Genomic DNA, 21,269 nt, shown 5'->3' on the forward strand with positions numbered 1-21,269 from the left:
TTCACCAGAAAATGAGAACATTATCGCAATATTAATTACTGGTGTGAGGAGTGAAGCTTAAGAACCTTAAAAATGTATTTTTATTCCAGTATATCCCATAGATTATTCCAGTTGTCCTGTTAGGAGGCTGATAATAAAGCACGAATTTTGCTTCTATTTGTCATAAGCTGGCTGCACAGTCAGCAGGAAGTACTGCTTTCTACATCATCTTGCAACTTTACAGTCCCTCAAATAAGAATTTTGGTTGGATTCATATTTAACTACAAAACTATTCTTATATCTCCATGATTTGATTTGTTCTTAAGGAAGCACTACATTCTTGTATACGGTTGTTATGGTAACTTAGGTCCAACCTCTTTTGAAGAAAAACACATCTATTTTTTTCAGTAATGAATTCATGTGGAATTTGAACTCATTCTTGTTGGGAACTCTTGGTTTTCATGACGCAGATTCAGTCTGTCTCAGCTCAACAGTGCCGGAGGAAGAACTGGAAGGCGATGGGCCAGTGTGGGAGTAGCAGGACCCCAGGCCCAGGGCGCAAGTAGGCGGCAGGGGATGGGGAGACAGGCCCAGTGGGGGGACCGCCTAACTGGCGGGGACAAGTCTGCACCGGAAAGACGGGGGCAGCCGGCAGAACAGATGAACCACTGCAGGTTTCATCACCGGTGACGAGCCGGCGTCAGCTCCTGGGAATCAGTGGGCTGAGTGTGGGGGAACTCTCCTGGGCAGACAACTACTACCGTCCAGTCCTACCATTCGGACGTCTCCCTGCAAAGAGCACACAGGCCTCCTCACCAAGCATCCTTGTCACAGACCTTCGAGCTCCAGTCCACACTTTTTAAATGAACAGCTGCTGTGTCTCATGTGTGTCCACAGTAGCCCCTGTGCAGCCATGGTCCCACTGCGCAGGGGACAGTCAGCTCATGGGCAACCAGGGGCAGGGATGTCAGGATGCAGATGTCATACAGATGCTTCCTTCCCTCCATCAAGATGGGCTTCCAGAGACTGTGCATGTGTGGGGGCTCCTGCTGCGTGTCAGCATGTGTGTCCTTTTCTCGATCTACAGATACACGTGACACATGTGCTCTGCTGTGTGTGACCTGGCTGCACAGATGCTCCTTGTCGCAGGGAAGCTGTGATCTCCGGCTGGTCCTGTGCCCACAGGTGGCGGGCTGAACCCTGGACAGTAACTGGTCATCCACGGCAGAGCATGGATATTTTCTCTGAGAAAACCACCAAGTGACCCCATGTGGGCCAGTCTATACACCAGGAGGCTCAGCCCTAGGCCAAGAATTTCAAAATGTGGGCCACTGCAGAATTAACAGAGTTCCAAAGAAGACAGAACATTCTATTTATTAACACCTGCCAAAGCTCCATGAGAAAATGCTCCAGTCAAACTTTCTACTAGCACTGCTCCCACTTTAAGATGCCCTTAGAAAGTGTCATTAACACCCCTGCTGGAGAGTCTGCATGGAGAGGCTGTTGGCAAGTTTGTAAAGAACTTGGCAGGATGCCAGTGGAGTGAAGGCATGTAGAGGGTCTGTACCTAAGCCCTGTCCTGCCTGACAGTCACCGTGAGAAATGAGCGCCGCCGGCCAAGTGTCAAAGATGGAAAGGGCGAGACTAAGATGGATGACTGCAGCCATGAAATTAAAAGATGCTTGCTCCCTGGAAGGAAAGCTATAACAAACCTAGACAGTGTATTAAAAAGCAGAGACATCACTTTACCAACAAACATCCATATAAGTCAAAGTTATCTATGGTTTTTCCAGTAATTATGTACATATGTGAGAGTTGGACCATAAAGAAGGCGGAGTGGCAAAGAATTGATGCCTTTGAATTGTATTGGAGAAGACTCTTGAGAGACCCTTGGACAGCAAGGAGATCCAATCAGTCAATCCTAAAGGAAATCAACCCTGAATATTCATTGGAAGGATTGATGCTGAAGCTGAAGCTCCGATACTTTGGCCACCTGATTCGAAGAACTGACTCATTGGAAAAGACCCTGTTGCTGGGAAAGGAAAAGAAAGAGAAGAAGAAGAGGACAGTAGAGGATTAGATGGTTGGATATCATCACCGACTCAATGAACATAAGTCTGAGATAGTGAAGGACAGGGAAGCCTGGTGTGCTGCAGTCCATGTGGTAGCAGAGTCAGACACGACTTAGTGACTGAACAACAAGAAGGCAGATGAGCAATTTACTCAAAATCACAACGATGACAAGGACCAGATAGACGGAGAGGAGCTCGGAGAACTTGTGTCTGTTATAGTGCAATTGATGCCAGCACTGTCATGGTCCCCTCTCCGCTCTGGATGCTGGGGAGGAGTCCCCACCTGCAGGTTCTCACCACCCACCTGCACGCCACCTGGGCCAGTTACAGCAGCTGTGGTGGCAGGTAAAGCTGGGCTGCTCTGGGGCACCATGTCAGTCCCACCTGGACGGGATTAGTTGCTCTGACTTGAAGCCAAAGGATGTTCTCATTTCTTACACTGAGCAATGTGCTCGAGGGAATACTTATTACCTTATAAAAGCAAAAATTAGTGTGTGCTATGATTCTAAAATCTATGCAAAGAGGCTGATTTTCTGTAGACAAGCTCTAAAACAGGCAGGAAAGGTAATGAAAGGCTGTAAATGACACAAGTCCTGACCTTGGTAAAGGCCATACCAGAATCCTGTCTCACAGATGCCCTTGCAAGTTGTGTTGGAATGTTCTGTTTAGTTACTCTTTGAAATGTCCCTTTCCTTGTCCTTCCACTAAATGTAAACAGATCATTTTAAAGTTAAATAAGGAAGTGGGATTAAAATGCTAGATAATTTAGAGGAAAAAACAGATGAGAAAACAACTGTTTTTTTGTCCTCACCACAAAGAATCTTAACCACTGGACTTTCAGGGACGGTGGGGTCTGTGACATAGCCGCCCGTCGCTGATGGATGGAGAGGCCTGCCAACCTTCGGGGCCCAGTGGGCAGTCTGCAGCACACGGATGCTGGGGCAGCAGCCAGAGGAGGGAGGCTGGCAGGCAGAGCACCACCCAGCCCCCCATGTGGGATACATGGGGCTCCAGTGCTGCAGTGTGAGCGCCCTGCTCCCTCGGCCAGCACTGCACCATAAAGTGTGCTTCTGAAGGAAAAGCAATTCGCTGGACACTTTCTCAAGTCACCTGCCAGGAAGGCTTTCCGGCAGCGTGAGAGGCTGAGATCCCTGGCGACAATGCACTTCCACCCCTGGGGCAGAGAAACATGAGCCCGGCAGTAACACGAACGCTGCCAGCTCCAGGGACCCAGCATGACTGCCCTGAGCCGGACGGTCCCATCGGAGCGGCAGACCAGACATTACCGGACCAATGAAGGAAGCGTATAGTACTCCAAAATAAAAAAAAAAAAGAATGTCTGCTGGGTGGCTTTACAAATTCAATCAAATGAAATCTCCTTTCTCAGAAATTCACAAGTAACACAATATTCTTTTTCCAGCTGAAAAACATAAACTAAACAAAGATCCAATCTGTTTTATAACAATTTAGTTTTGGGAAAAGGGTAGTGAAAATGTAATTTTCGGTTTCAAAATCAGGGCTTCTCTCTCCTTTTCTGAGGAATGTGGAGCCTCCAGGAGTAACAGGTGGCCTGTCATCCTCCAGGCAGGAAAGGCTAGCAGTCCATCTACAGCACACGGCAGTTTTGTCTTCACTCTCACAATTTCATAAGAACAACACTTAACCTTATTTACTTGTGATCTGACTCTGCACTGTTATCAGAGCCCACAAAACCGATTATTCCACTCATTCAAGGATCCTGCTCTGTAGTTGGAAAAACACCTAACTAAAAATGCCTGAGTGCTGTCAGCAGGTGACACCTTATCAGAAGATAACTCCCTTCTTCACAGGAGCCACGAGGAGCTTGGGGAAGAGTCACCCCTCAAGTAGCCTCCCTCCTCTGGACCGCCTCATTCGCGCAGGACCTCCCCACTCCCAGGCTAGCGCATATGTACACAGACACATCAGAAAGGTCTCTGAGGAACTTCCCTGGTGGTCCAATTGTTAAGAGTGTCTTGCAGTGCAGAGGACACTGGTTTGAACCCCGGTCCAGGAAGATCCCACAGGCAGCAGAGCAACTAAGCCCATGTGCCACATATACTTGAGCCCATGCTCCAGAGCCCCTAAGCCACAACTGTCATGCCCATGTGTCGTTACAACTACTGAAACCTGCGTGCTCTAGAGACACCACTGCATGAGATGCCCATGCACCCACAACGAAGAGTTGCCCCAGCCCGCCGCAACTGTGTGCTGTGTGCCTGCACACAGCAACAAACACCAAGCACAGCCAAAAATAAATAAATAAATAAATAAATAAAATTTTAGGAAAAAAGTCTCTGAAACCTTAGACACTCCCTCAGCTCCTGTCAGGTGTCTGTAGAACTGTGTAGGATCCAACAAGAAGGTGAGCAGTCAGTGTTATGTGGCAGCCTGGATAGGTGGGGAGTTTGGGAGGAGAAGGGATACATGTACACGGCTGAGTCCCTTTGCTGTCCACCTGAAAACTATCACATTATTAACGAGCTATACCCCAATACAAAATGTTTTTGGTGCAAAAAATAAATTTTACAAGTGAGTCACTGTCCTGATACTGTCACCCAGGTGCCCAAGTGGGACAGTCTGCTCCACACCAACTCTCCCAGAAAGCTACTGTGTGCCTGTTTTGTTTTCAACTATTTGTTTTTACATATTTTGCTGCGCCGGTTCTTGAGCTATGGCACTGGGATCTTTCAGTTGCGGCATGTGTCTGTCTGTAGCCTGTGAACTCTCAGCGGTTGCACAGGGCTCAGTGTCCCAGGAGGGGCGGAACCCATGGCCCTGTACTGGGAGCGGGGAGTCTCAGCCCCGGGCCTCCAGGGAGGTCCCACAGTCCCTGCGTGGCTGCCTGTCCCGGGTGCGCCCGCTGTGTTCTGGGGACCGGTCAGGAGGTTCAGCCTCCAGCCTGGAGGCAGGTCCCATCTGAGAACCTCCTGGGGCCGGCGGGCGCCCCCCGCGGGCGTAGAGGAATCGCACGTTTAGAAAAACAAAAGCGTGCGGTTTTGCTTGAATTTTTGAATATTTTAAATCGCTCAAAAAACTAAGCTTGGTTGCTTTCTCATCCGCCCGTCGGCCGTGGGTTTCTTGTGAGCGGTGCCCTAGCTCCGACCCCGCCTCTCCGTCACGACGGCCCCACCTGGACCTGCGGGCGGCGCTCCCACCTGCCCACCGCCCTCCCCACGCGCCGTCCCCGCGGTCTCCTTAGCGGAGGCAACAGGCTGCGAGCCAGGCGCCCCTCACACGGCAGGGCGGGGCGTGGGGGTGCGGCCCGAGCTCGGCCCCACACACCCCTGGTCTTCGACTCAGAGGAGCCACCTCACCCGGTGACCCTGCGGTGCCCCTCCGCCCCCCTCCGCCCAGGACCCCACACCCCACAGCGGAGCCTCCGCGCAGGCAGCTCACGTGCCCTTCTCCCGTGCCACCTCCGGAGTCCGGAGTCACCGACCCGCACAGAAGACCACGGGGCCTCACTGCGTCCACAAGGGAAGCTTCCGGGAGAAAAACACAAGGCTCTGCTTTCAGAGAGGCAGTGGGACACAGCATTTTGACCACGTATTAAAAAATAAGTGATAAAACACTTGTGATAAGTGATAAAACATCAAGTTCCCTCTTGACTCTTCAGCTGGGTGCTTTGCCAACGGCTGCCCTTTGGTATTCCTCCCACCTGGGCATCCTTTTTTTTTCTTTCTTAATTGGAGTATCCTTGATTTATGTCGGATTAGCTTCAGGTGTACTGCGAAGTGATTCAATTATACATATCTCTATTATTCTTTTTCAGATTTTCTCACATAGGTTATCACAGGATATTGAGTAGAGTTCCTTGTGCTATATGCTAAGTCCTTGGTTACCTATTTTACATAATAGTGTGTATATGTTACAAACTCCTGATTTATCCCTCCCCCCACGTTTCACCTTTGGTAACCATAGGTTATTTTTTATATCTGTCTCTTTATTTTGTAAATAAATTCATTTGTATCTTTTAAAAAAATCAGATTCCACTCATAACTAATGATTATCTTTCTCTGACTTGCTTCACTTAATATGACAATCTCTAAGTTGCATCCGTGTTGCTTCAAATGGCATTATTTCATTGTTTATGGTGGACACAAATGACATTGTGTGTGTATACACACACCACATCCTCTTTATCCATTCATTCACTGACGGACATTTAGGTTGCTGCCGTGTCTTGGATATTGTAAACAATGCTGCTCTGAACACAGAGATGCATATATCTTTCTGAACTAGAGTTTTTATATTTTCTGGATTTATGCCCAGGAGTGGGATTGCTGGGTTATGCAGTAACTCTTATGTTTAGTTTTTTAAGAAACCTCCATACTGTTCTCCATAGTGGCTGCACCAGTTTACATTCCTACCAACGGTGTAGGAGGATTCTGTTTTCTCCACACCCTCTCTAGCATTTATTTGTAGACTTTCTGATAACGGCCATTCTGACCTCTCTGAGGGGGTACCTCACTGTAGGTTTGATTTGCATTTCTCTATTAATTGTGATGCTAAATATCCTTTCATGTGCCTTAGGAATCTTTTTAAAAATTCTTTTCCCCCGTTTTGGCCACACCTCACAGCATGTTGGATCTTAGTTCCCCAACTAGTGATTAAAGTCACACCTCCTGCATTGGAAGTGGGGAGTCTAAGTCACTGGACCACCAGGGAAGTTTCCAGATAATAACTTTCGAACCAGATTTCTCTGAAAGCAAATGTACCCTCTAACCAGGCCAGGAAAAAGTCTGAGTTGGAAGGTCAGAGTGAAGGTACAGCTGTTTTAAGTCATAAAGTAACACTATACACCAAACTGATGGATTATTTCAGGGGCATTTAAATGTCGATCCTTTCTGCTAGCAATTAACATAAATTAAATGCTGATGGGAACTTACAGGTACCCCAACACTTCATTTTACTATATTTGTGTTTTAATATATTGGAAACAGTATCCACTTCATTATTTCCTGCACTGCAATTATCACTAATGGATTTTACCACAATGAGATCCCACCTGAATTCTGGATCATTTGTTTCTTTATATCACAACTGCAACAACAGCTCTTTTGTTTTTAAGTGACTTCCAGGAGATTTTCAGCTCCGCAGTCAGGCTGAGTCTCTGCACTCTCATCCACTATTTCCCCGGGATGGCTGGCTCCTCCTGACACCACAACCTTCTCACCGGTCTGTCAGGGGCAGCAGCTGGCAGCGACGTCGCTTCACATGCTCAGAGAACAGCTGGGCCTCTGCTGTCACTTGCACCAACCACTCTGCACTCGTAGCTCACAGCCCTGGGCTGGAGCGGAGCAGCTCTTAACACAACAAAGCTCATCACCCACAGGAGGGTCCCCGCAGCCACAGGAGAGTTCCCGCGTGGCCCAGAGGCTCCAGGAAGCCTGCAAGCAGAACCACTAGGCTCACAAACAGATCATCTGGGAAATGTAGGTTCTCTGGTAAGAAACTACAAGAGGGTTGATGGAGCTTTTAGCAGTAAAAGGGGAGTTGTTTCTTTCCCCCCAGGTCCCAGGACTCCGAGGCCAGGAGTGCATAACTAGGGTATTTCTAAGGAACTGAAGGTGCTCAAGCCTTCCTGAGATGCCCTGAGCACGAACCCTGCTCAGTCCCCAAGGAGCAGAAGTGCCCGGCTTGTGTCCTCGTTCACCCAGCTCTGACTTCCCCACAACAGGTGCTGGTAAAGCGCTTGCCTCCAGAAACTGTTTCATGAGGCAAGGGCATTTTTACTGGTTACGTGTCACTGATACTGTTACTGGTTACTGTTACTGTACTGTGCCCATGCACAGCTCAGCATCACTAGGTGCACAGTTCCTGTGTGTGTTTACCTGTATTTGGTGCCTCCTCCCTGATAGCTCAGTTGGCAAAGAATCCGCCTGCAATGCAGGAGACCCCAGTTCAATTCCTGGGTCGGGAAGATCCCCTGGAGAAGGGATAGGCTACCCACTCCAGATTCTTGGGCTTCCCTGTGGCTCAGCTGGTAAAGAATCTGCCTGCAATGTGGGAGACCTGGGTTCAACTGCTGGGTTGGGAAGAGCCCCTGGAGAAGGGAAAGGCTACCCACAGTATTCTGGCCTAGAGAATTCCAGGGGCTGTACAGTCCATGGGGTCACAAAGAGTTGGACACAACTGAGCGACTCTTTCACACCACTAACTGGAGACGTCACGCTGTGTTGCACCATTCTGATGATTTCTGAAGCTTTTTATTCTAGTCTTTCTCCTTTCTTTAACATAGTTACATCTCTAACAGCGTATGTGCTATCTTTTAAAACAGAAGGAAAAAGAGTCAAAGAGCCAATTCATGCTAATCAACCTTCCCCCTGAGCTAAAAAATGCACAAAACAAAAACAAGTTAAAGGAAGCCTGTCTCTTTTCCGTGACAGCCCAGAATAAGCCAAATAAACCTTAAAAAGGGCTATGTGGGAAAGTCTGCCAGTCCTTCCAGGGGCACCCTTTGGGGAGAGCTCAGATTTCTGGATCATGCTGGAGAAGTAAAATGGCTCACAGGACGGTTTTGGGGAGAAGGGGACTTGTAGCCCAGACACCCCTCTCCAGGGACATCTGCAGGGCTCCTCTGCACCCCAAATGGGCTATCCCTGGGCTGGCCCGCAAGCAGCCTCTGGGGCCTGTACCTACCTGGTCACAGCCTGCATCCACCAGCTCCTGCAGCATCTGTCGGTTCACTTCTGTGGCAGCTGAGGTGCCCGACTCGTTAGCAAAGGGGAGTAAGGAGTATCTGATCTCCCGCAGGGCTTTCTGATATGGCCCGAACTTCGGGGCACTCCTCATCTGCTGCTGCCGGGCAGTGTCCTTGCCCCCCAGGACCTTGCCCCCCAGGACCTTGGCATCCAGGGTGGCGTCACTGCCCGGCCCCACAGGCGGCTGCTTCAGCCCCTCCCGGATCTCCTGCAGCCGCTGCCGGCTGTTCCCCGAGTACGTGGTGGCGGGGAAGGTCTTCGGCCGCATGGTCGGCGCAGGTTCCTCTGACCATAAATACAATCTTCTTAAAGTGTTTTATTGTTTAAGAGACAAGACCAACAGTATCAGTTAGCTGTAAACACACTTTCACAACAGTTTCCTTTTGAAAGTGTCCTTTCCTTCCATTTTTGTAGTTCCTGCAGAGAACCAAACATTTTCCAGGGTCTTCATTTTGAAGATCATCTCCACCTGAAAAGGAAAATCAGAAGGTGTTCATCGGTGTTTCCCACATAACATTAGCAGTACTTTTTGGTGGTGGTTTAGTCGCTAAGTTGTGTCCAACTCTTGCAACCCCATGGACTGTAGTCCGCTAGGCTCCTCTGTCAGTGGGATTCTCCAGGCAAGAATATTGGAGTGGATTGCCATTTCCTTCTCCAGGGGATCTTCCTGACCCAGGAACAGAACCCAGGTCTCCTGCACAGGCAGGCAGGTTCTTTACCAACTGAGCTATGAGAAAAGCCCCTTAGCAGCACTGCTGGTGTTTCCCACATAATGTTAACAGTACTTTTTAGGAATGGACAAACTCAACAACAACAAAAAAAAAACAAACAACCTAATCAAAAAATGGGCAGAAGACCTAAACAGACATTTCTCTAAAGAAGACATACAGATGGTCAACAGGCACATGTCAAGATGCTCAACATCATTAATTATTAGAGAAATGCAAATCAAAACTACAATGAGGTATCACCTCACACTGGTCAGAATGGCCAACATCAAAATGTCTACAAATAACAAAGGCTAGAGAGGGTGTGGAGAAAAGGGAATGCTCCTACTCTGTTGATGGAAGTGTAAATTGATACAGTCACTTTGCAGAATTGTATGGAGGTTCCCAGAAAAACTAAAAATAGAGTTAACACATGATCCGGCAATCCCACTCCTGGGCACATATCTGGAGAAAACTCTACTTCAAAACAATACATGCACCCCTATGTTCATAGCAGCACTACTTATTAATACAATAGACAGAATATGGCAGCAACCTAAATGTCCATCAACTGATGAGTGGATAAAGATGTGGTACATATACTCAATGAAATACTACTCAGCCATTAAAAAGAATGAAATGCCATTTGCAGCAACATGGATGGACTTTAAAAGATTACCGTACTAAGTGAAGTAAGTCAAACAGAGAAAGACTAATACCATATGACATCACTTATATGTGGAATCTAAAATATGACACAAAAGAGCCTATCTATGAAGCAGAAATAGACTCACAGGCATAAACAACAGACTTGTGGTTGCCACAGTGGAAAGGTGGGAGAGTGCCTGTTGGATTAGGAGTTTGAGGTTAGCAGATACAGACTATTATATATAGAATGGATAAAAAAGATCCTAATGTATAGCACAGAGAACTATATTCAATATCCTGCAATAAGCCACAATGGAAAACAATATGAAAAATAGTGTATATATGTGCATAATTGAGTCACTTTACTGAAGAGTCAAAATTAACACAACACTGTAAATCAGCTGTGCTTCAATGTCAAAAAATGAGTTTTTGATGACAACATTTAAAACGTTAAAGTATCTTTTTTTTTAAAGAGAGAAAAGCTCAGACTGTGTGAACACAGCCTGAATCAGGCTGCACAGCTCTGAGGACCTGGTTCTTCCTCCAGCTGGAGCATGGCAAGCCTGTCCTGTGTCCAGGGACAACCCCCTCCCACCTGCTCACCACGTGAACCTCAGGGCTTCCAGCTGTAAACCCCTCCAGAGCAAAGGGCCTCTCGCCCACCCAGCCTCGGAGACCCTGCTGTTCACCCCCAGGCCCCAGCACCTGAACTGTGAGAACTGAGGGTGGGAGCCGCTGCCCACTGCCTGGGTCTGTGCCCTCTCCTGGGCTGGACCTGAAACCTGCCCCCTGGGGGTCTCAGGAGAGCACTCAGCAGGGGCTATGCCCCTTCTCCAAGGCTTCAAATGCAATATTTCTGATGTTTACACAAAACCACTGTAAGAAGCTGCACAACTGCGCTATACTACTCAGCCAGAAAAAGTAGTAAAGCTCTGACACAAGCTGGTGTTCAGTCACTAGGTTGTGCCGGAGTCTTTGCAACCCCATGGACTAAAACCCACCAGGCTTCTCTGTCCGTGAGATTTTTCAGGCAAGTATACTGCAGTGAGTCACCACTTTCTTCTCCATGGAATCTTCCCGACCCAGGGATCGAACCCACGTCTCCTGGATGGCAGGCAGGTTCTTTACTGCTGAGCCACCAGGGAAGCCAACAGGCTACAATGTGGATGAACCTTGAGGACATTATGCTGCGTGAAGCAAGCCAGACACAGAAGGAAAACACTACGTGACTCTGATGAGGCAAATCCAGAGACAAGGTGGATTGCAGTTACCAGGGCTGGGCCGAGAAGGTTTTTACTTAATGGGTACAGAGCTTCTGTTTGGGACACTGAAAAAGTCCGGACTGTGGCAGTGACTGTAGTGACAGTGTGCATGTATTTACTGCCACTGAACTGTACATTCAGGAATGTTTAAAATGATAAGCATTACGCCAACTCATCTAATGTTCATATCCAGCAGGCCAGGGTCTGACCATGCTCCCCCTCCAAACACAGCTGTGTTGGGAAAGGCCGGACCTCAGCACTGGTGCTGACACAAGTGCACCCCGCTCACAGACGGAGGTCTGAACAGCCTGGTACCCCCCACCCCACACGGAAGCACAATGGGGAGTGGCTTCCCAAGGCCACACACCCCCAGATACTTTTGAGTGCCTGTAGGTCCCACAAACATTCTGATTATAAAGCCGAGCAGTGCAGGAGAGACCGGACATGTGTGCATTTACACATGAGCTTAGAAACACCAGGGCGGGGAGGGTGCTGAACGGAATCCAGGTCAGACATAGTGGTATCTGTCCTTTCTTTTCCTCCCCTTCAGCATTTCATTATGAAGATTTTCAAACATACAGAAAAGGTGACAGAGTTATTCAGTGACAGCCCCTCAACCTGTACCTAGGAAAGCTCCTTGTGCAGAGGCGGCGGGAGGACCCCCCCCATCCTCTCATCCTCTTCCCACCGTGCTCCCCTAGGCACACCTGGCTTCCTCAGTGATGGTGCCAGACACCTAGGGAAGGATGAAACTTTCCTTCAGTCGCGCAAAGAATCCAAGTATTTTCTCAGCTTGAGACCTTGTATTTTAGACTTTAGTTTGACGAGAGTTGATTTCATGGCAAAATTATGAACTTCTGAAAGCATTTTTCATGAGAATACTCATCAGTCAAATTATGACTGCAGCTGGAAATGAGCCCCTCTGACACACTACAGTATCATTTTAATAAGCTCTCTCATCCAGAATTTCAAAAGGCCCTAAGGGCCCTATGACCTAAGGTCTCAAGAGTCTTAAAAAAAATGAGGGTGGGCCTCCCTGGTGGCTCAGTGGTAAAGAATCTGCCTGCCAATGCAGAAGACATGGGTTCGATCCCTGGTCCGGGAAGATCCCACATACCATGGAGCAACTAAACTGGTGCGCCACAACTACTGAGTCTGTGCTCTAGAGCCCGGAAGCCGCAACTACTGAGTCCATGTGCTGTAACTACTGAGACCTTGTGCCTAGAGTCTGTGCTCCGTGACAAGAGAAGCCACCCGCACACCTCAACGACAGAGTAGCCCCCGCTCCCCACAACTAGAGAGAAAACCTGCACAGCGCCAAAGACCCATCACAGCCAAAAATAAATTAATAAAATTATACAGGCTTCCAGGGGGCGTCAGTGGTAAAGAACTGGCCTGCCAATGCAGGAGACATAAGAGACACGGGTTCAATCCCTGGGTCAGGAAGATCCCCTGGAAGAGGGCATGGGAACCCACTCCAGTATTCCTGCCTGGAGAATCCCATGGACAGAGGAGCCTGGTGGGCACAGTCCATGGGGTCGCAAAGAGTTGCACACAGCTGAGGCGACTTAGCATACATGCACACACGGTGCACTGGTTACAATTCTGTGTTTTCACTACTGAGGCCAGAGAACTAAGATCCCACAAGCCACAGTGCACCAAAACAAAGGAGGGGTGGGTAGCAAACAAAGCAGTCTAATGTTGGGAATTTCTTAGGTATCATCAACTGACTTAAATATACTTCAAAAGAAACTATAAGACACTGGAAATTTAAAATTGCAATACAACTCACAAAACAAAACTCATTTTCAAATCTGGGGCTGAGACAAAGGCTAAGGCCTATCCCGAGTACAAGCGGCTCCACTAAAAACAATATGAGAGCAGTATTCTAAGCAAACCTTCATGTGGCCCTATCAAACTCAATTCCAGTCTTTCAACCAATCCTGGAAAATGTTATCAGATGTTCAAGAATTTTTATTCTAATTCCTCCAAGTGCTTCACAACCTCACTGGCTGCCAAATACACATTCAGCACCGACCAGGGAACCAATGAAACCCACGTCCTGTGGGATCCACACTATTGACATACAGCATTTTTTTTAAACAATATTTCTTGGGCCTAAAATTCCAGTTATTATTTAATTCGTATCTTTACTATAATTAACTAGCAAAGCTGAAACGAGATCAGGCAGCCAGGCCAGACCTCCAGCCAGGTGCTGAACACCAGAATCACAAACCACCACGCTGATAGCTGACTCCAGGGCTGCCCCGGCCAGGAGACCCCATGCCAGGGCCACCCCTCACTGGGAGGGTCCCTAAGAATATCCTTCCAGGGACTTCCCTAGTGGGCCAGTGGCTAAGACTCTGAGCTCCCAATGCAGGGGGCCTAGGTTCAATCCCTGGTCAGGGAACTAGATCTCATATGCCACAACTAAAGATCCCATGTGCTGCAACAAAGACTCAGCACAGGCAAATAAATAAATATTTAAAAAAAAAAAAAAAAAAGAATATCCTTCCAATCAAGGGTGCAATCACAAGGTTTCAGAGGGTACAAAGGTCTTCCACATGTGCCAAATGCTGTGCTGAATGGTACGTCAGGCTACCCAGGTAGGACAGAGCCTCACCTCCAAGTAAGTTTCTGACCCAGGGAAAAGAAACCACCACACGCCTTATTGGCTCTATACATGACATCGGTATGATATATGTACACAGATATCCGTGTGTGTGTCTGTGTGTGTATATACCCACACACAGACACACACATGAATACAGCATAAAAACCATGGAGCTATAGAAGTCTGTACCTAAGACCATCACGCGGAATCAGCAGGCCAGGGATAAACGTACGGTCAGTTCTGTGCAGCACTCCTCACAGCAAGCAACCCAGCAAGTGAGTCTCCTGTGTTCTTTCCACACCCCGGCAGAGCTTCCACTCTTTGAGAAGCCTTGCCTCCTTCCAACAACCCTCCCTTCCCAGAGTCAGACACTTGCTGGCCAGGGCTCTGACCACCTGAGCCACTGCTGTGGACAGAGGTGACCGTGACTGTCCCCAGAATCCCAGTGCTCAGGCCTATTCAGAGAAGACCTCTCAGAGAAAGGGTCGTGTCACCAAAGCTGGAAAGGGGAAAGGGCTGACATTGGACGGAGGAAGTGTGAAGCTATTCCTGGAGCCTGGGACTTCCTGTGAAAAGGCTAAAACACAGAAGAGAAAGACCAACAGGGAGATAACTGTGGGTGTGTGTGTTGCGGGGGGAGGTACCCTCTGGGTCGATTTAATGAAAACACAGGAGTGGCACTCCTGTGAAGCAGGACAGGACTGAATTAATGAGTAAGGAAAAAGCCAGTCCTCAGCACTCCAGCTCAAGATCACCGCCTGGAGTCACTACCCCAAACGGAGACCCACTCCATTCAAAAGCCAACTTACATCCTCAGAAAGGTTCTCACCACCCTAACGGCATTTAGAGCCTACAGGATCTGCCTGGCACCACAAAATCGGAACGGTTAATAGTAAATGCAAACCAATGCTACAAAATAGGAGTTTTCACTTATCCTGCAGAAAAATTCCTATGAACGTTAAATATTAGCACACAGACAAAAATTAAGTAAAAAAAAACACCTGTCACTATTAGGTTGACAGATGGCAAGAGATACAAAGTTTTCCTACAGTGAATGGCAAACATTGAACAATGTCAGAGTCAAATTCCCACCCTAATTTTAGCATTGTAACTGTTCTCTCTCTGTCCAAGGGTACCAACCTTTGTTAGCTTTAAAGCAACCAACAGGGAAGTGAGCAGCGACGCAGGCTACCTCCCTTCAGGCCCCAGCAGCCTCCACAGGTGCTGCTGTGATAAAACCCAACCCCATCTCCACAAAGAGCGGCAGCCGCCCGCACACAATGAGGCTGGGGACCCTGGACTGCCGAGGCTGGACAGGAATTACCAAATACTCGGCTTCTTTAAAAAGGAAGGAGATTCAGAGAGTTTTTTTAGAGCAGATTTACAGTCAAAGCAAAGTAAATGCAGTGAATTGATCTTTCTTCAAACCCATCATTCTTTTAAACATCAGTGAAGAACATTATTTAGAAGTTTCACATTATTATGACCATAAAATAAAATATAAAAGCAGCTTTTCAATCTGTTTTGTCCAATACAAATCGGAACACCTCCCAGTAAAGTTCCCCACATCCTTCCTGTGAGTTTACCTGGTATTTATCAGCTTCAACACCTCTCCCCACCCCCAGCCCACACATGCAGTAAGGTTTAGGAGACCAGGGCTGGCTATTTACAACAAGATATTCAAAATAACAAGGCATCTTATTGTAAACATCCCCCCCCCCCCCCGCCCCCACCAAAGGAAAGTCCCTCCCACCAACCCGGGGATTTGCTAAGGAAAGAAAGAAATACATACAGCTAAGTCAAAACTACTTCCAGTCAGATGGAGAGCTCCAAGAACTCTCTCCAGTTCAAAAATTCTGAGATTCTAGTAATTCACCTTAATAATTTTTCATGACAGCTTCTGCTCAGATACGTTATTCAATAAACTGCTTGACTTTTTAAGATTTATTAAATGTTCAGCAATTTTAATTTCAAAGGAATGCTGGTATATTCACTAAACAGTGACCAAATTTTATGAGGCTGAATAACAGTGTCTTGTTAATTATAACTTAAAACAGACTTTCTTAAACAGTCTGTGCATTCTTATCGTGAAGATTTTCCTCTTACTGCCTTGCTAATACATTTGTTAAAGAAAAAAAAAAAAAAACTGAAAAGATACAAAGTAGCTTAGTCTCTAGATTGAGCGCTCAAAAATGGTGATCCATCGCAGGGAACGGAGCTTAAATTCAACTGAAAATATGGACCAAAGTCTCCTTAGCACAATTTTCCTAATAATGCGCCAGGAGTTACTTTCTCCATTACTAAGGGAAGGCCTGTCAACTCCTGGGTTAAAATTTAAACTGAACACCTGTGTGAACAACACGCATTTTGTGACTTTCCATTCAAGTTTCTTAGTAAAATGTGGCCAAACTTTCCTCTGAAAACGTACGTATTTGCTGAGCACTTTGGGAAGAGAACTGCCTGGCCACTGACTCTACCTGCCAGGCGCTGGACCCCGCGAGGCCCCGGGCGGGGGCTCCAGCCGGGATTCCAGCCCGGCGAGACCGCGGTCCCGCCGCCCGCGGACCGCACGCCCAGTTCACCGGCCTGGCCCAGCAGACGCCCGCGGGCCGGGCAGGTGTGCCACCCAGGCCCTGCCTGCCCCCGCCGGCGCCCCAGGACCGCGAGCCCGTCCCAGAGCCGGGGGCGGGGGGCCCGGGAGGCCCGGCTCCGGACCGGGTCAGGGTGGGGGGCAAGTGGGGGAGGGGGTGGCCCGGGGGGTGCGGCCCGGCCCGAGCGGGGCGAGTCCTCGGCGGGGGACCACCGCCCGCGGGGCCGAGGGGCGGGGGCCGAGGCGGCCCGAGGGCGCGGACACCCCCCCGACCGAGCGCGCGGCCCCGCCCGCCGCCCCGTCCCGGGTCCGGACCCCACCGCCCAGCTCACCTCTCGCCGTCTACGCCGTCCTCGGCCGCCTGGCCCGCGGCTCCGGGGCCTCGCGGGGGACGCCGGGCCCGGGGGCGGCCAGCGGGCGGGGACATGGGGCGCCGGCGGGCTGGCGGGCGGGCGGCCCCATCTTCCGGCGCGAGCGCCGCGGCCCAGCGCGCAGCCCGAGCTGGACATTCGCTACATTGTTGGCATTCCTGGGGCCGTCACGTGACCTTCGCGTCAGCGCCGCCCCTCCCCGCTCCCCGCGGCGGCGGCGGCCCCGCCTCTGCCCCGCCCCTCTCGGCCCCGCCCCCACAGCCGGCCCAGTCCCGCCCCCCGCCGCGGCGGCCCCGCCCCACAGCCAGCCCGGTCCCGCCCCCAGCCGACCCGGTCCCGCCCACGCCGGCCCCGCCTCCCGCGCGTCAGGCCCCGGACTGTCCGCGAGGGCCAGCCGGCCCCGCCCCGCCCTCCCGCTCAGCCCCCAGGGAGCGCCTGCATCCCAGCACCTGCGCCCCGCCCAGCCCCTCACCTGGACGCGGACCTCCGCCCTCACCTGTGCTCGGCCCGGGCAGGCCCCCTCCTCGCTTTGTGTGGGGGAGAAGGTCCTTCCCTTGCTCTGTCCTCGACGACAGAGACAGAACTAACCAAAACAGATAGGCTGTAAATAAAATGGACTTTACAATTTATGAGTGAGATACCTAATCAAATTTTGGAATTGTTTGCAATAGTGAAAAATCAGGAAGAACCTAAAAGTCTAGCAATGGGGAACAGTGGGGAAATAAAATATGTAAAATAGATCAGTGAAACCTGAGTGTAGATAGACTTCAAAAATCATTGCAGAAGGGAGAAAAGCGAGGTGCAGAACTATATATACATTACAACAGCATGTTTATAAACAAACCAAATGTCCCAGAACCTATACTGATCAAGTACTGTATACTCGTACCCACAAGGACTGAAAGACAGACATGCGGAAATCATGACAGCTGTGGCCGGGCAGCAGGGAGGCTGGAAACTGGACTCAGGAGGAAACTGGGGGCATCATCTTTCTCTCCAGTCTTTCTTTATTTGGAACAAACTGTCCGAACTTTAAAATTTGTTGATTCTCAGTGATTAGGTTCAATAATGTGTGCTGTGTTATTATTCTTTGTGCCTTTTTTAAAAACATCTTTTAAAATTTTCCACATATACAGGAAACAAATTGGAAACAAATTTCCAGATAGAGTCTCACTTGAGGAAACTGATATACAATATAGGAGAACAGTTGTGTTTATTGACACAGAGTCAATCATTCTTTTGGTTTTTTTTTTTTTTTTTGAGGACCTACCATGAACCATTGGAGAAAGCACTGGAAACCCACTCCAGTACTCTTGCCTGGGAAATCCCATGGATGGAGGAGCCTGGTAGGCTGCCGTCTATGGGGTCGCACAGAGTCGGACACAACTGAAGCGATTTAGCAGCAGCAGCAGCCATGAACCATGGATTAAACCAAACACTGTTGGTACCATAGGGAGCAGAACTACTTCATTTACCCACTGGCAGAACTTACACTGGCAGAACTTACACTCATAGATACATTCAAGAAACTTAAGTGACAGAATGGCATATAGGATCTAATTTGGTTAAATGATATATACATTTACATTTAAGCTATATACATAAAGTATACATTATATATCATATAAAATATATAACAGTATATATGTGTGTGTGTATATATACATGTATATACACATACATGTGTGTGTGTGATTTTAAGTTCAGAAAATTATGCTGCCAAATATTCAAAATGGTACTCTCTGTACATAACGGTTCTGGGTGGCTTTTGTCTTAAATTCCTGATAACTCTACATAGGACAAGTTTAAAAAGAACTGTTTAAATAATCATCCACATAATGCATCCAGTTGAGAAGGGGAAAGAAGAGACAGGAAGCACAAGTTCTGCTGAGCATGAAGTCTGTGGCGGTGGCAACCTCGCTGGGTATAACTTTGATTAACATATGTATATACTATGTGTGTATACCAGGTGTTGCCCTACACTTGTGTATTATCTCAGTTAATCCTCTGGCTTAAAACTCAACATTCAAAAAACTAAGATCATGACATCTAGTCCCATCACTTCATGGCAAATAGAAGGGGAAACAATGGAGACAGTGACAGACTATTTTCTTGGGTTCCAAAATCACTGCAGATGGTGACTGCAGGCATGAAATTAAAAGACACTTGCTCCTTGGAAGAAAAGCTATGACCAACCTAAACAGCATATTAAAAAGCAGAGACTTTACTTTGCCAACAAAGGTCTGTCTAGTCAAAGCTGTGACTTTTCTAGTAGTCATGTATGGACGTGAGAGTTGAACTATAAAGAAAGCTGAGTGCCAAAGAATTGATGCTTTTGAACTGTGGTGTTGGAGAAGACTCTTGAGAGTCCCTTGGACTGCAAGGGGATCCAACCAGTCCATCCTAAAGGAGATCAGTTCTGAATATTCATTGGAAGGACTGATGCTGAAGCTGAAACTCCAATACTTTGGCCACCAGGTGTGAAGAACTGACTTGTTGGAAAAGACCCTGATGCTGGTAAGATTGAAGGCAGCAGGAGAAAGGGACAACAGAGGATGAGATGGTTGGGTGGCATCACCAGCTCAATGGACATGAGTTTGAGCAAGCTCCAGGAAATGATGAAGGACAGGGAAGCCCGGTGTACAGCAAGCAGTCCATGGGGTCACAGTCAGACACGACTGAGCAACTAAATAACAACAGTGTTATTAACCCCATTTTATAGAAGACCCATTTTACAGAGAGCCCAACTAACTCACCAGAGACGAAGAGCTGGGAGTCCAGCCTTGGTGGATCTGACACCAGAGCTTGGAGACACTGAATTATAAGGTGTATTCATGTAATCTCAAACAGTCATGACCTTTTCACTTTGTCCAAGGGGACAGGATTGGTCCCTGTAGAGTGAGCAGGGGGGCCCCGGGCCCAAGGTGTTTAAGGGGTCCCCCCTGAGGCCACTGTGCAATGTGCCCCACCCTTTCCCATCTGTGAATGCAAACAACCTGATTATGACTTAGCCTCTTATACCTTAGTGGCTGGAAAGCAGGCTCTGGTCTCAACACAATTTTTGGAAAGAAAAGTCCTCTTTGTTTGCAATCTGTGGCGGACACGCAGCAAATCTGCCTAACTAAGAAGAATGTTCTCTATGGGGAGTAGTGAAAAAGCAGAGGAGGGTCAGATTTCGAAAGGCCTAGACAAGCAGAAAGAAGATGGGCTACACTGATTTAATTTGTTTCATACCCATGTAGTCTGTCTCCTTAATTAGATTATAAAATTCCTTAACAACAGGGACCATTTTCTCTCCCTAAAGCTATAAATGGGGAACTTAACTGCTGGTTTGAATGTACTGAATGAAATTTTAAAGGCTGTTTTAATGTCTGAAATATAAAAATTTTAAATATCACCTTTTTCTCAGAATCAGGCACTCTGGGTCAGCCAGGGTGATCTCTTGGTCCACTGTTCTTTGGAGGTCTCTGTTCTGCAAACCTGTAGGTACTTGTAAAAAGAGTTATCAATACCAGGTTTATTAGTTGGGGGTATCTATTTTAATGATGAACTGTTTTTTTTTATTTCTTTTTATTGTGATAAAATATACATAATATAAAACTTACAAATTTTTCATCATCCAAGATTGACATTCTGTCCTCTTTAAATACTATCTCCCCATTTCCCTTCCCCACTTGTTTGTTTTTTTGAGGGACTTTTTTGTTGTTTCCCTCTGTTTGGTAATTTTCTGACTTTTTTTTTTTTTTGGTCACAGCTTTTGGGATCTTAGATCCCTGACCAGGGATCAAAGCCATCCCTCCTACAGTGGAAGCGCCAAGTCCTAACCACTGGACTACCAGGGAAGTCCCTAAAGTTCAATTCTTACATGTATTTTCCAATATTAAAGTCATGAGTGAGTAAATTTTCTCTGATTTTAATTTACTTCTAATTGTTTTGAGCCATTTTGGAAAACAGAGCTTCCTGGAAATTTTGATTAAAACCTCCAGGGCGTTCTTAGGGGAAGGCCCACGGACACAGCAGGGCTTACAGGCTGGCCACCTTGCCAGTCTCTGTAGACCTGCCTCTCCAGCAGCATCCAACACAGAACCCTGCTTCATCCTCTGGATAGCCGCTCTGCTTCTCAGATGAGTAATGAAGTATGTGGTTGCATAAGTCAGAATTGCTCAATAATTTAAGATGTGTTCCCAGAAGATCTCAAAAAAACACTATCAAGATAAAAATCACATTCTGCCTTTAAAAAATTCTTGGGTTGACACTTTACGTTATTAAGAGACAATTGCTAAAACAAGTTTTCTTTTCCT

At 47.8% G+C, this 21,269-nt stretch overlaps 2 protein-coding genes across 3 annotated transcripts in view; one reads left to right on the top strand and one right to left on the bottom strand.

Moving 5' to 3' along the window:
* LATS2 (large tumor suppressor kinase 2) overlaps positions 1-19,914 on the bottom strand; it is a 34,843-nt gene extending 14,929 nt beyond the window's left edge. The window contains exons 1-2 of one of the 2 annotated variants that reach the window (XM_070471663.1): positions 19,725-19,914; positions 8,715-9,245 (exon numbers count right to left, since the gene is read on the bottom strand). In XM_070471663.1, coding sequence (XP_070327764.1) covers positions 8,715-9,044 — 330 coding nt within the window. In that variant the 5' untranslated portion in view covers positions 9,045-9,245; positions 19,725-19,914. Of the gene's footprint in view, positions 1-8,714; positions 9,246-16,929; positions 17,158-19,724 lie in introns of those variants that run through there. The other variant, XM_070471662.1, reaches the window with a different exon arrangement.
* LOC139036205 (uncharacterized) lies at positions 14,077-17,568 on the top strand. Its single transcript, XM_070471125.1, has 2 exons — positions 14,077-14,085; positions 16,492-17,568. The coding sequence occupies exons 1-2, from the start codon at positions 14,077-14,079 to the stop codon at positions 17,566-17,568; spliced, it is 1,086 nt and encodes a 361-aa protein (XP_070327226.1).
* Positions 19,915-21,269: the final 1,355 nt, after the last annotated feature.

The sequence above is a fragment of the Odocoileus virginianus genome, chromosome 8 (assembly GCF_023699985.2).
Source record: "Odocoileus virginianus isolate 20LAN1187 ecotype Illinois chromosome 8, Ovbor_1.2, whole genome shotgun sequence".
In the NCBI taxonomy this organism is placed as follows: Eukaryota; Metazoa; Chordata; class Mammalia; order Artiodactyla; family Cervidae; genus Odocoileus; species Odocoileus virginianus.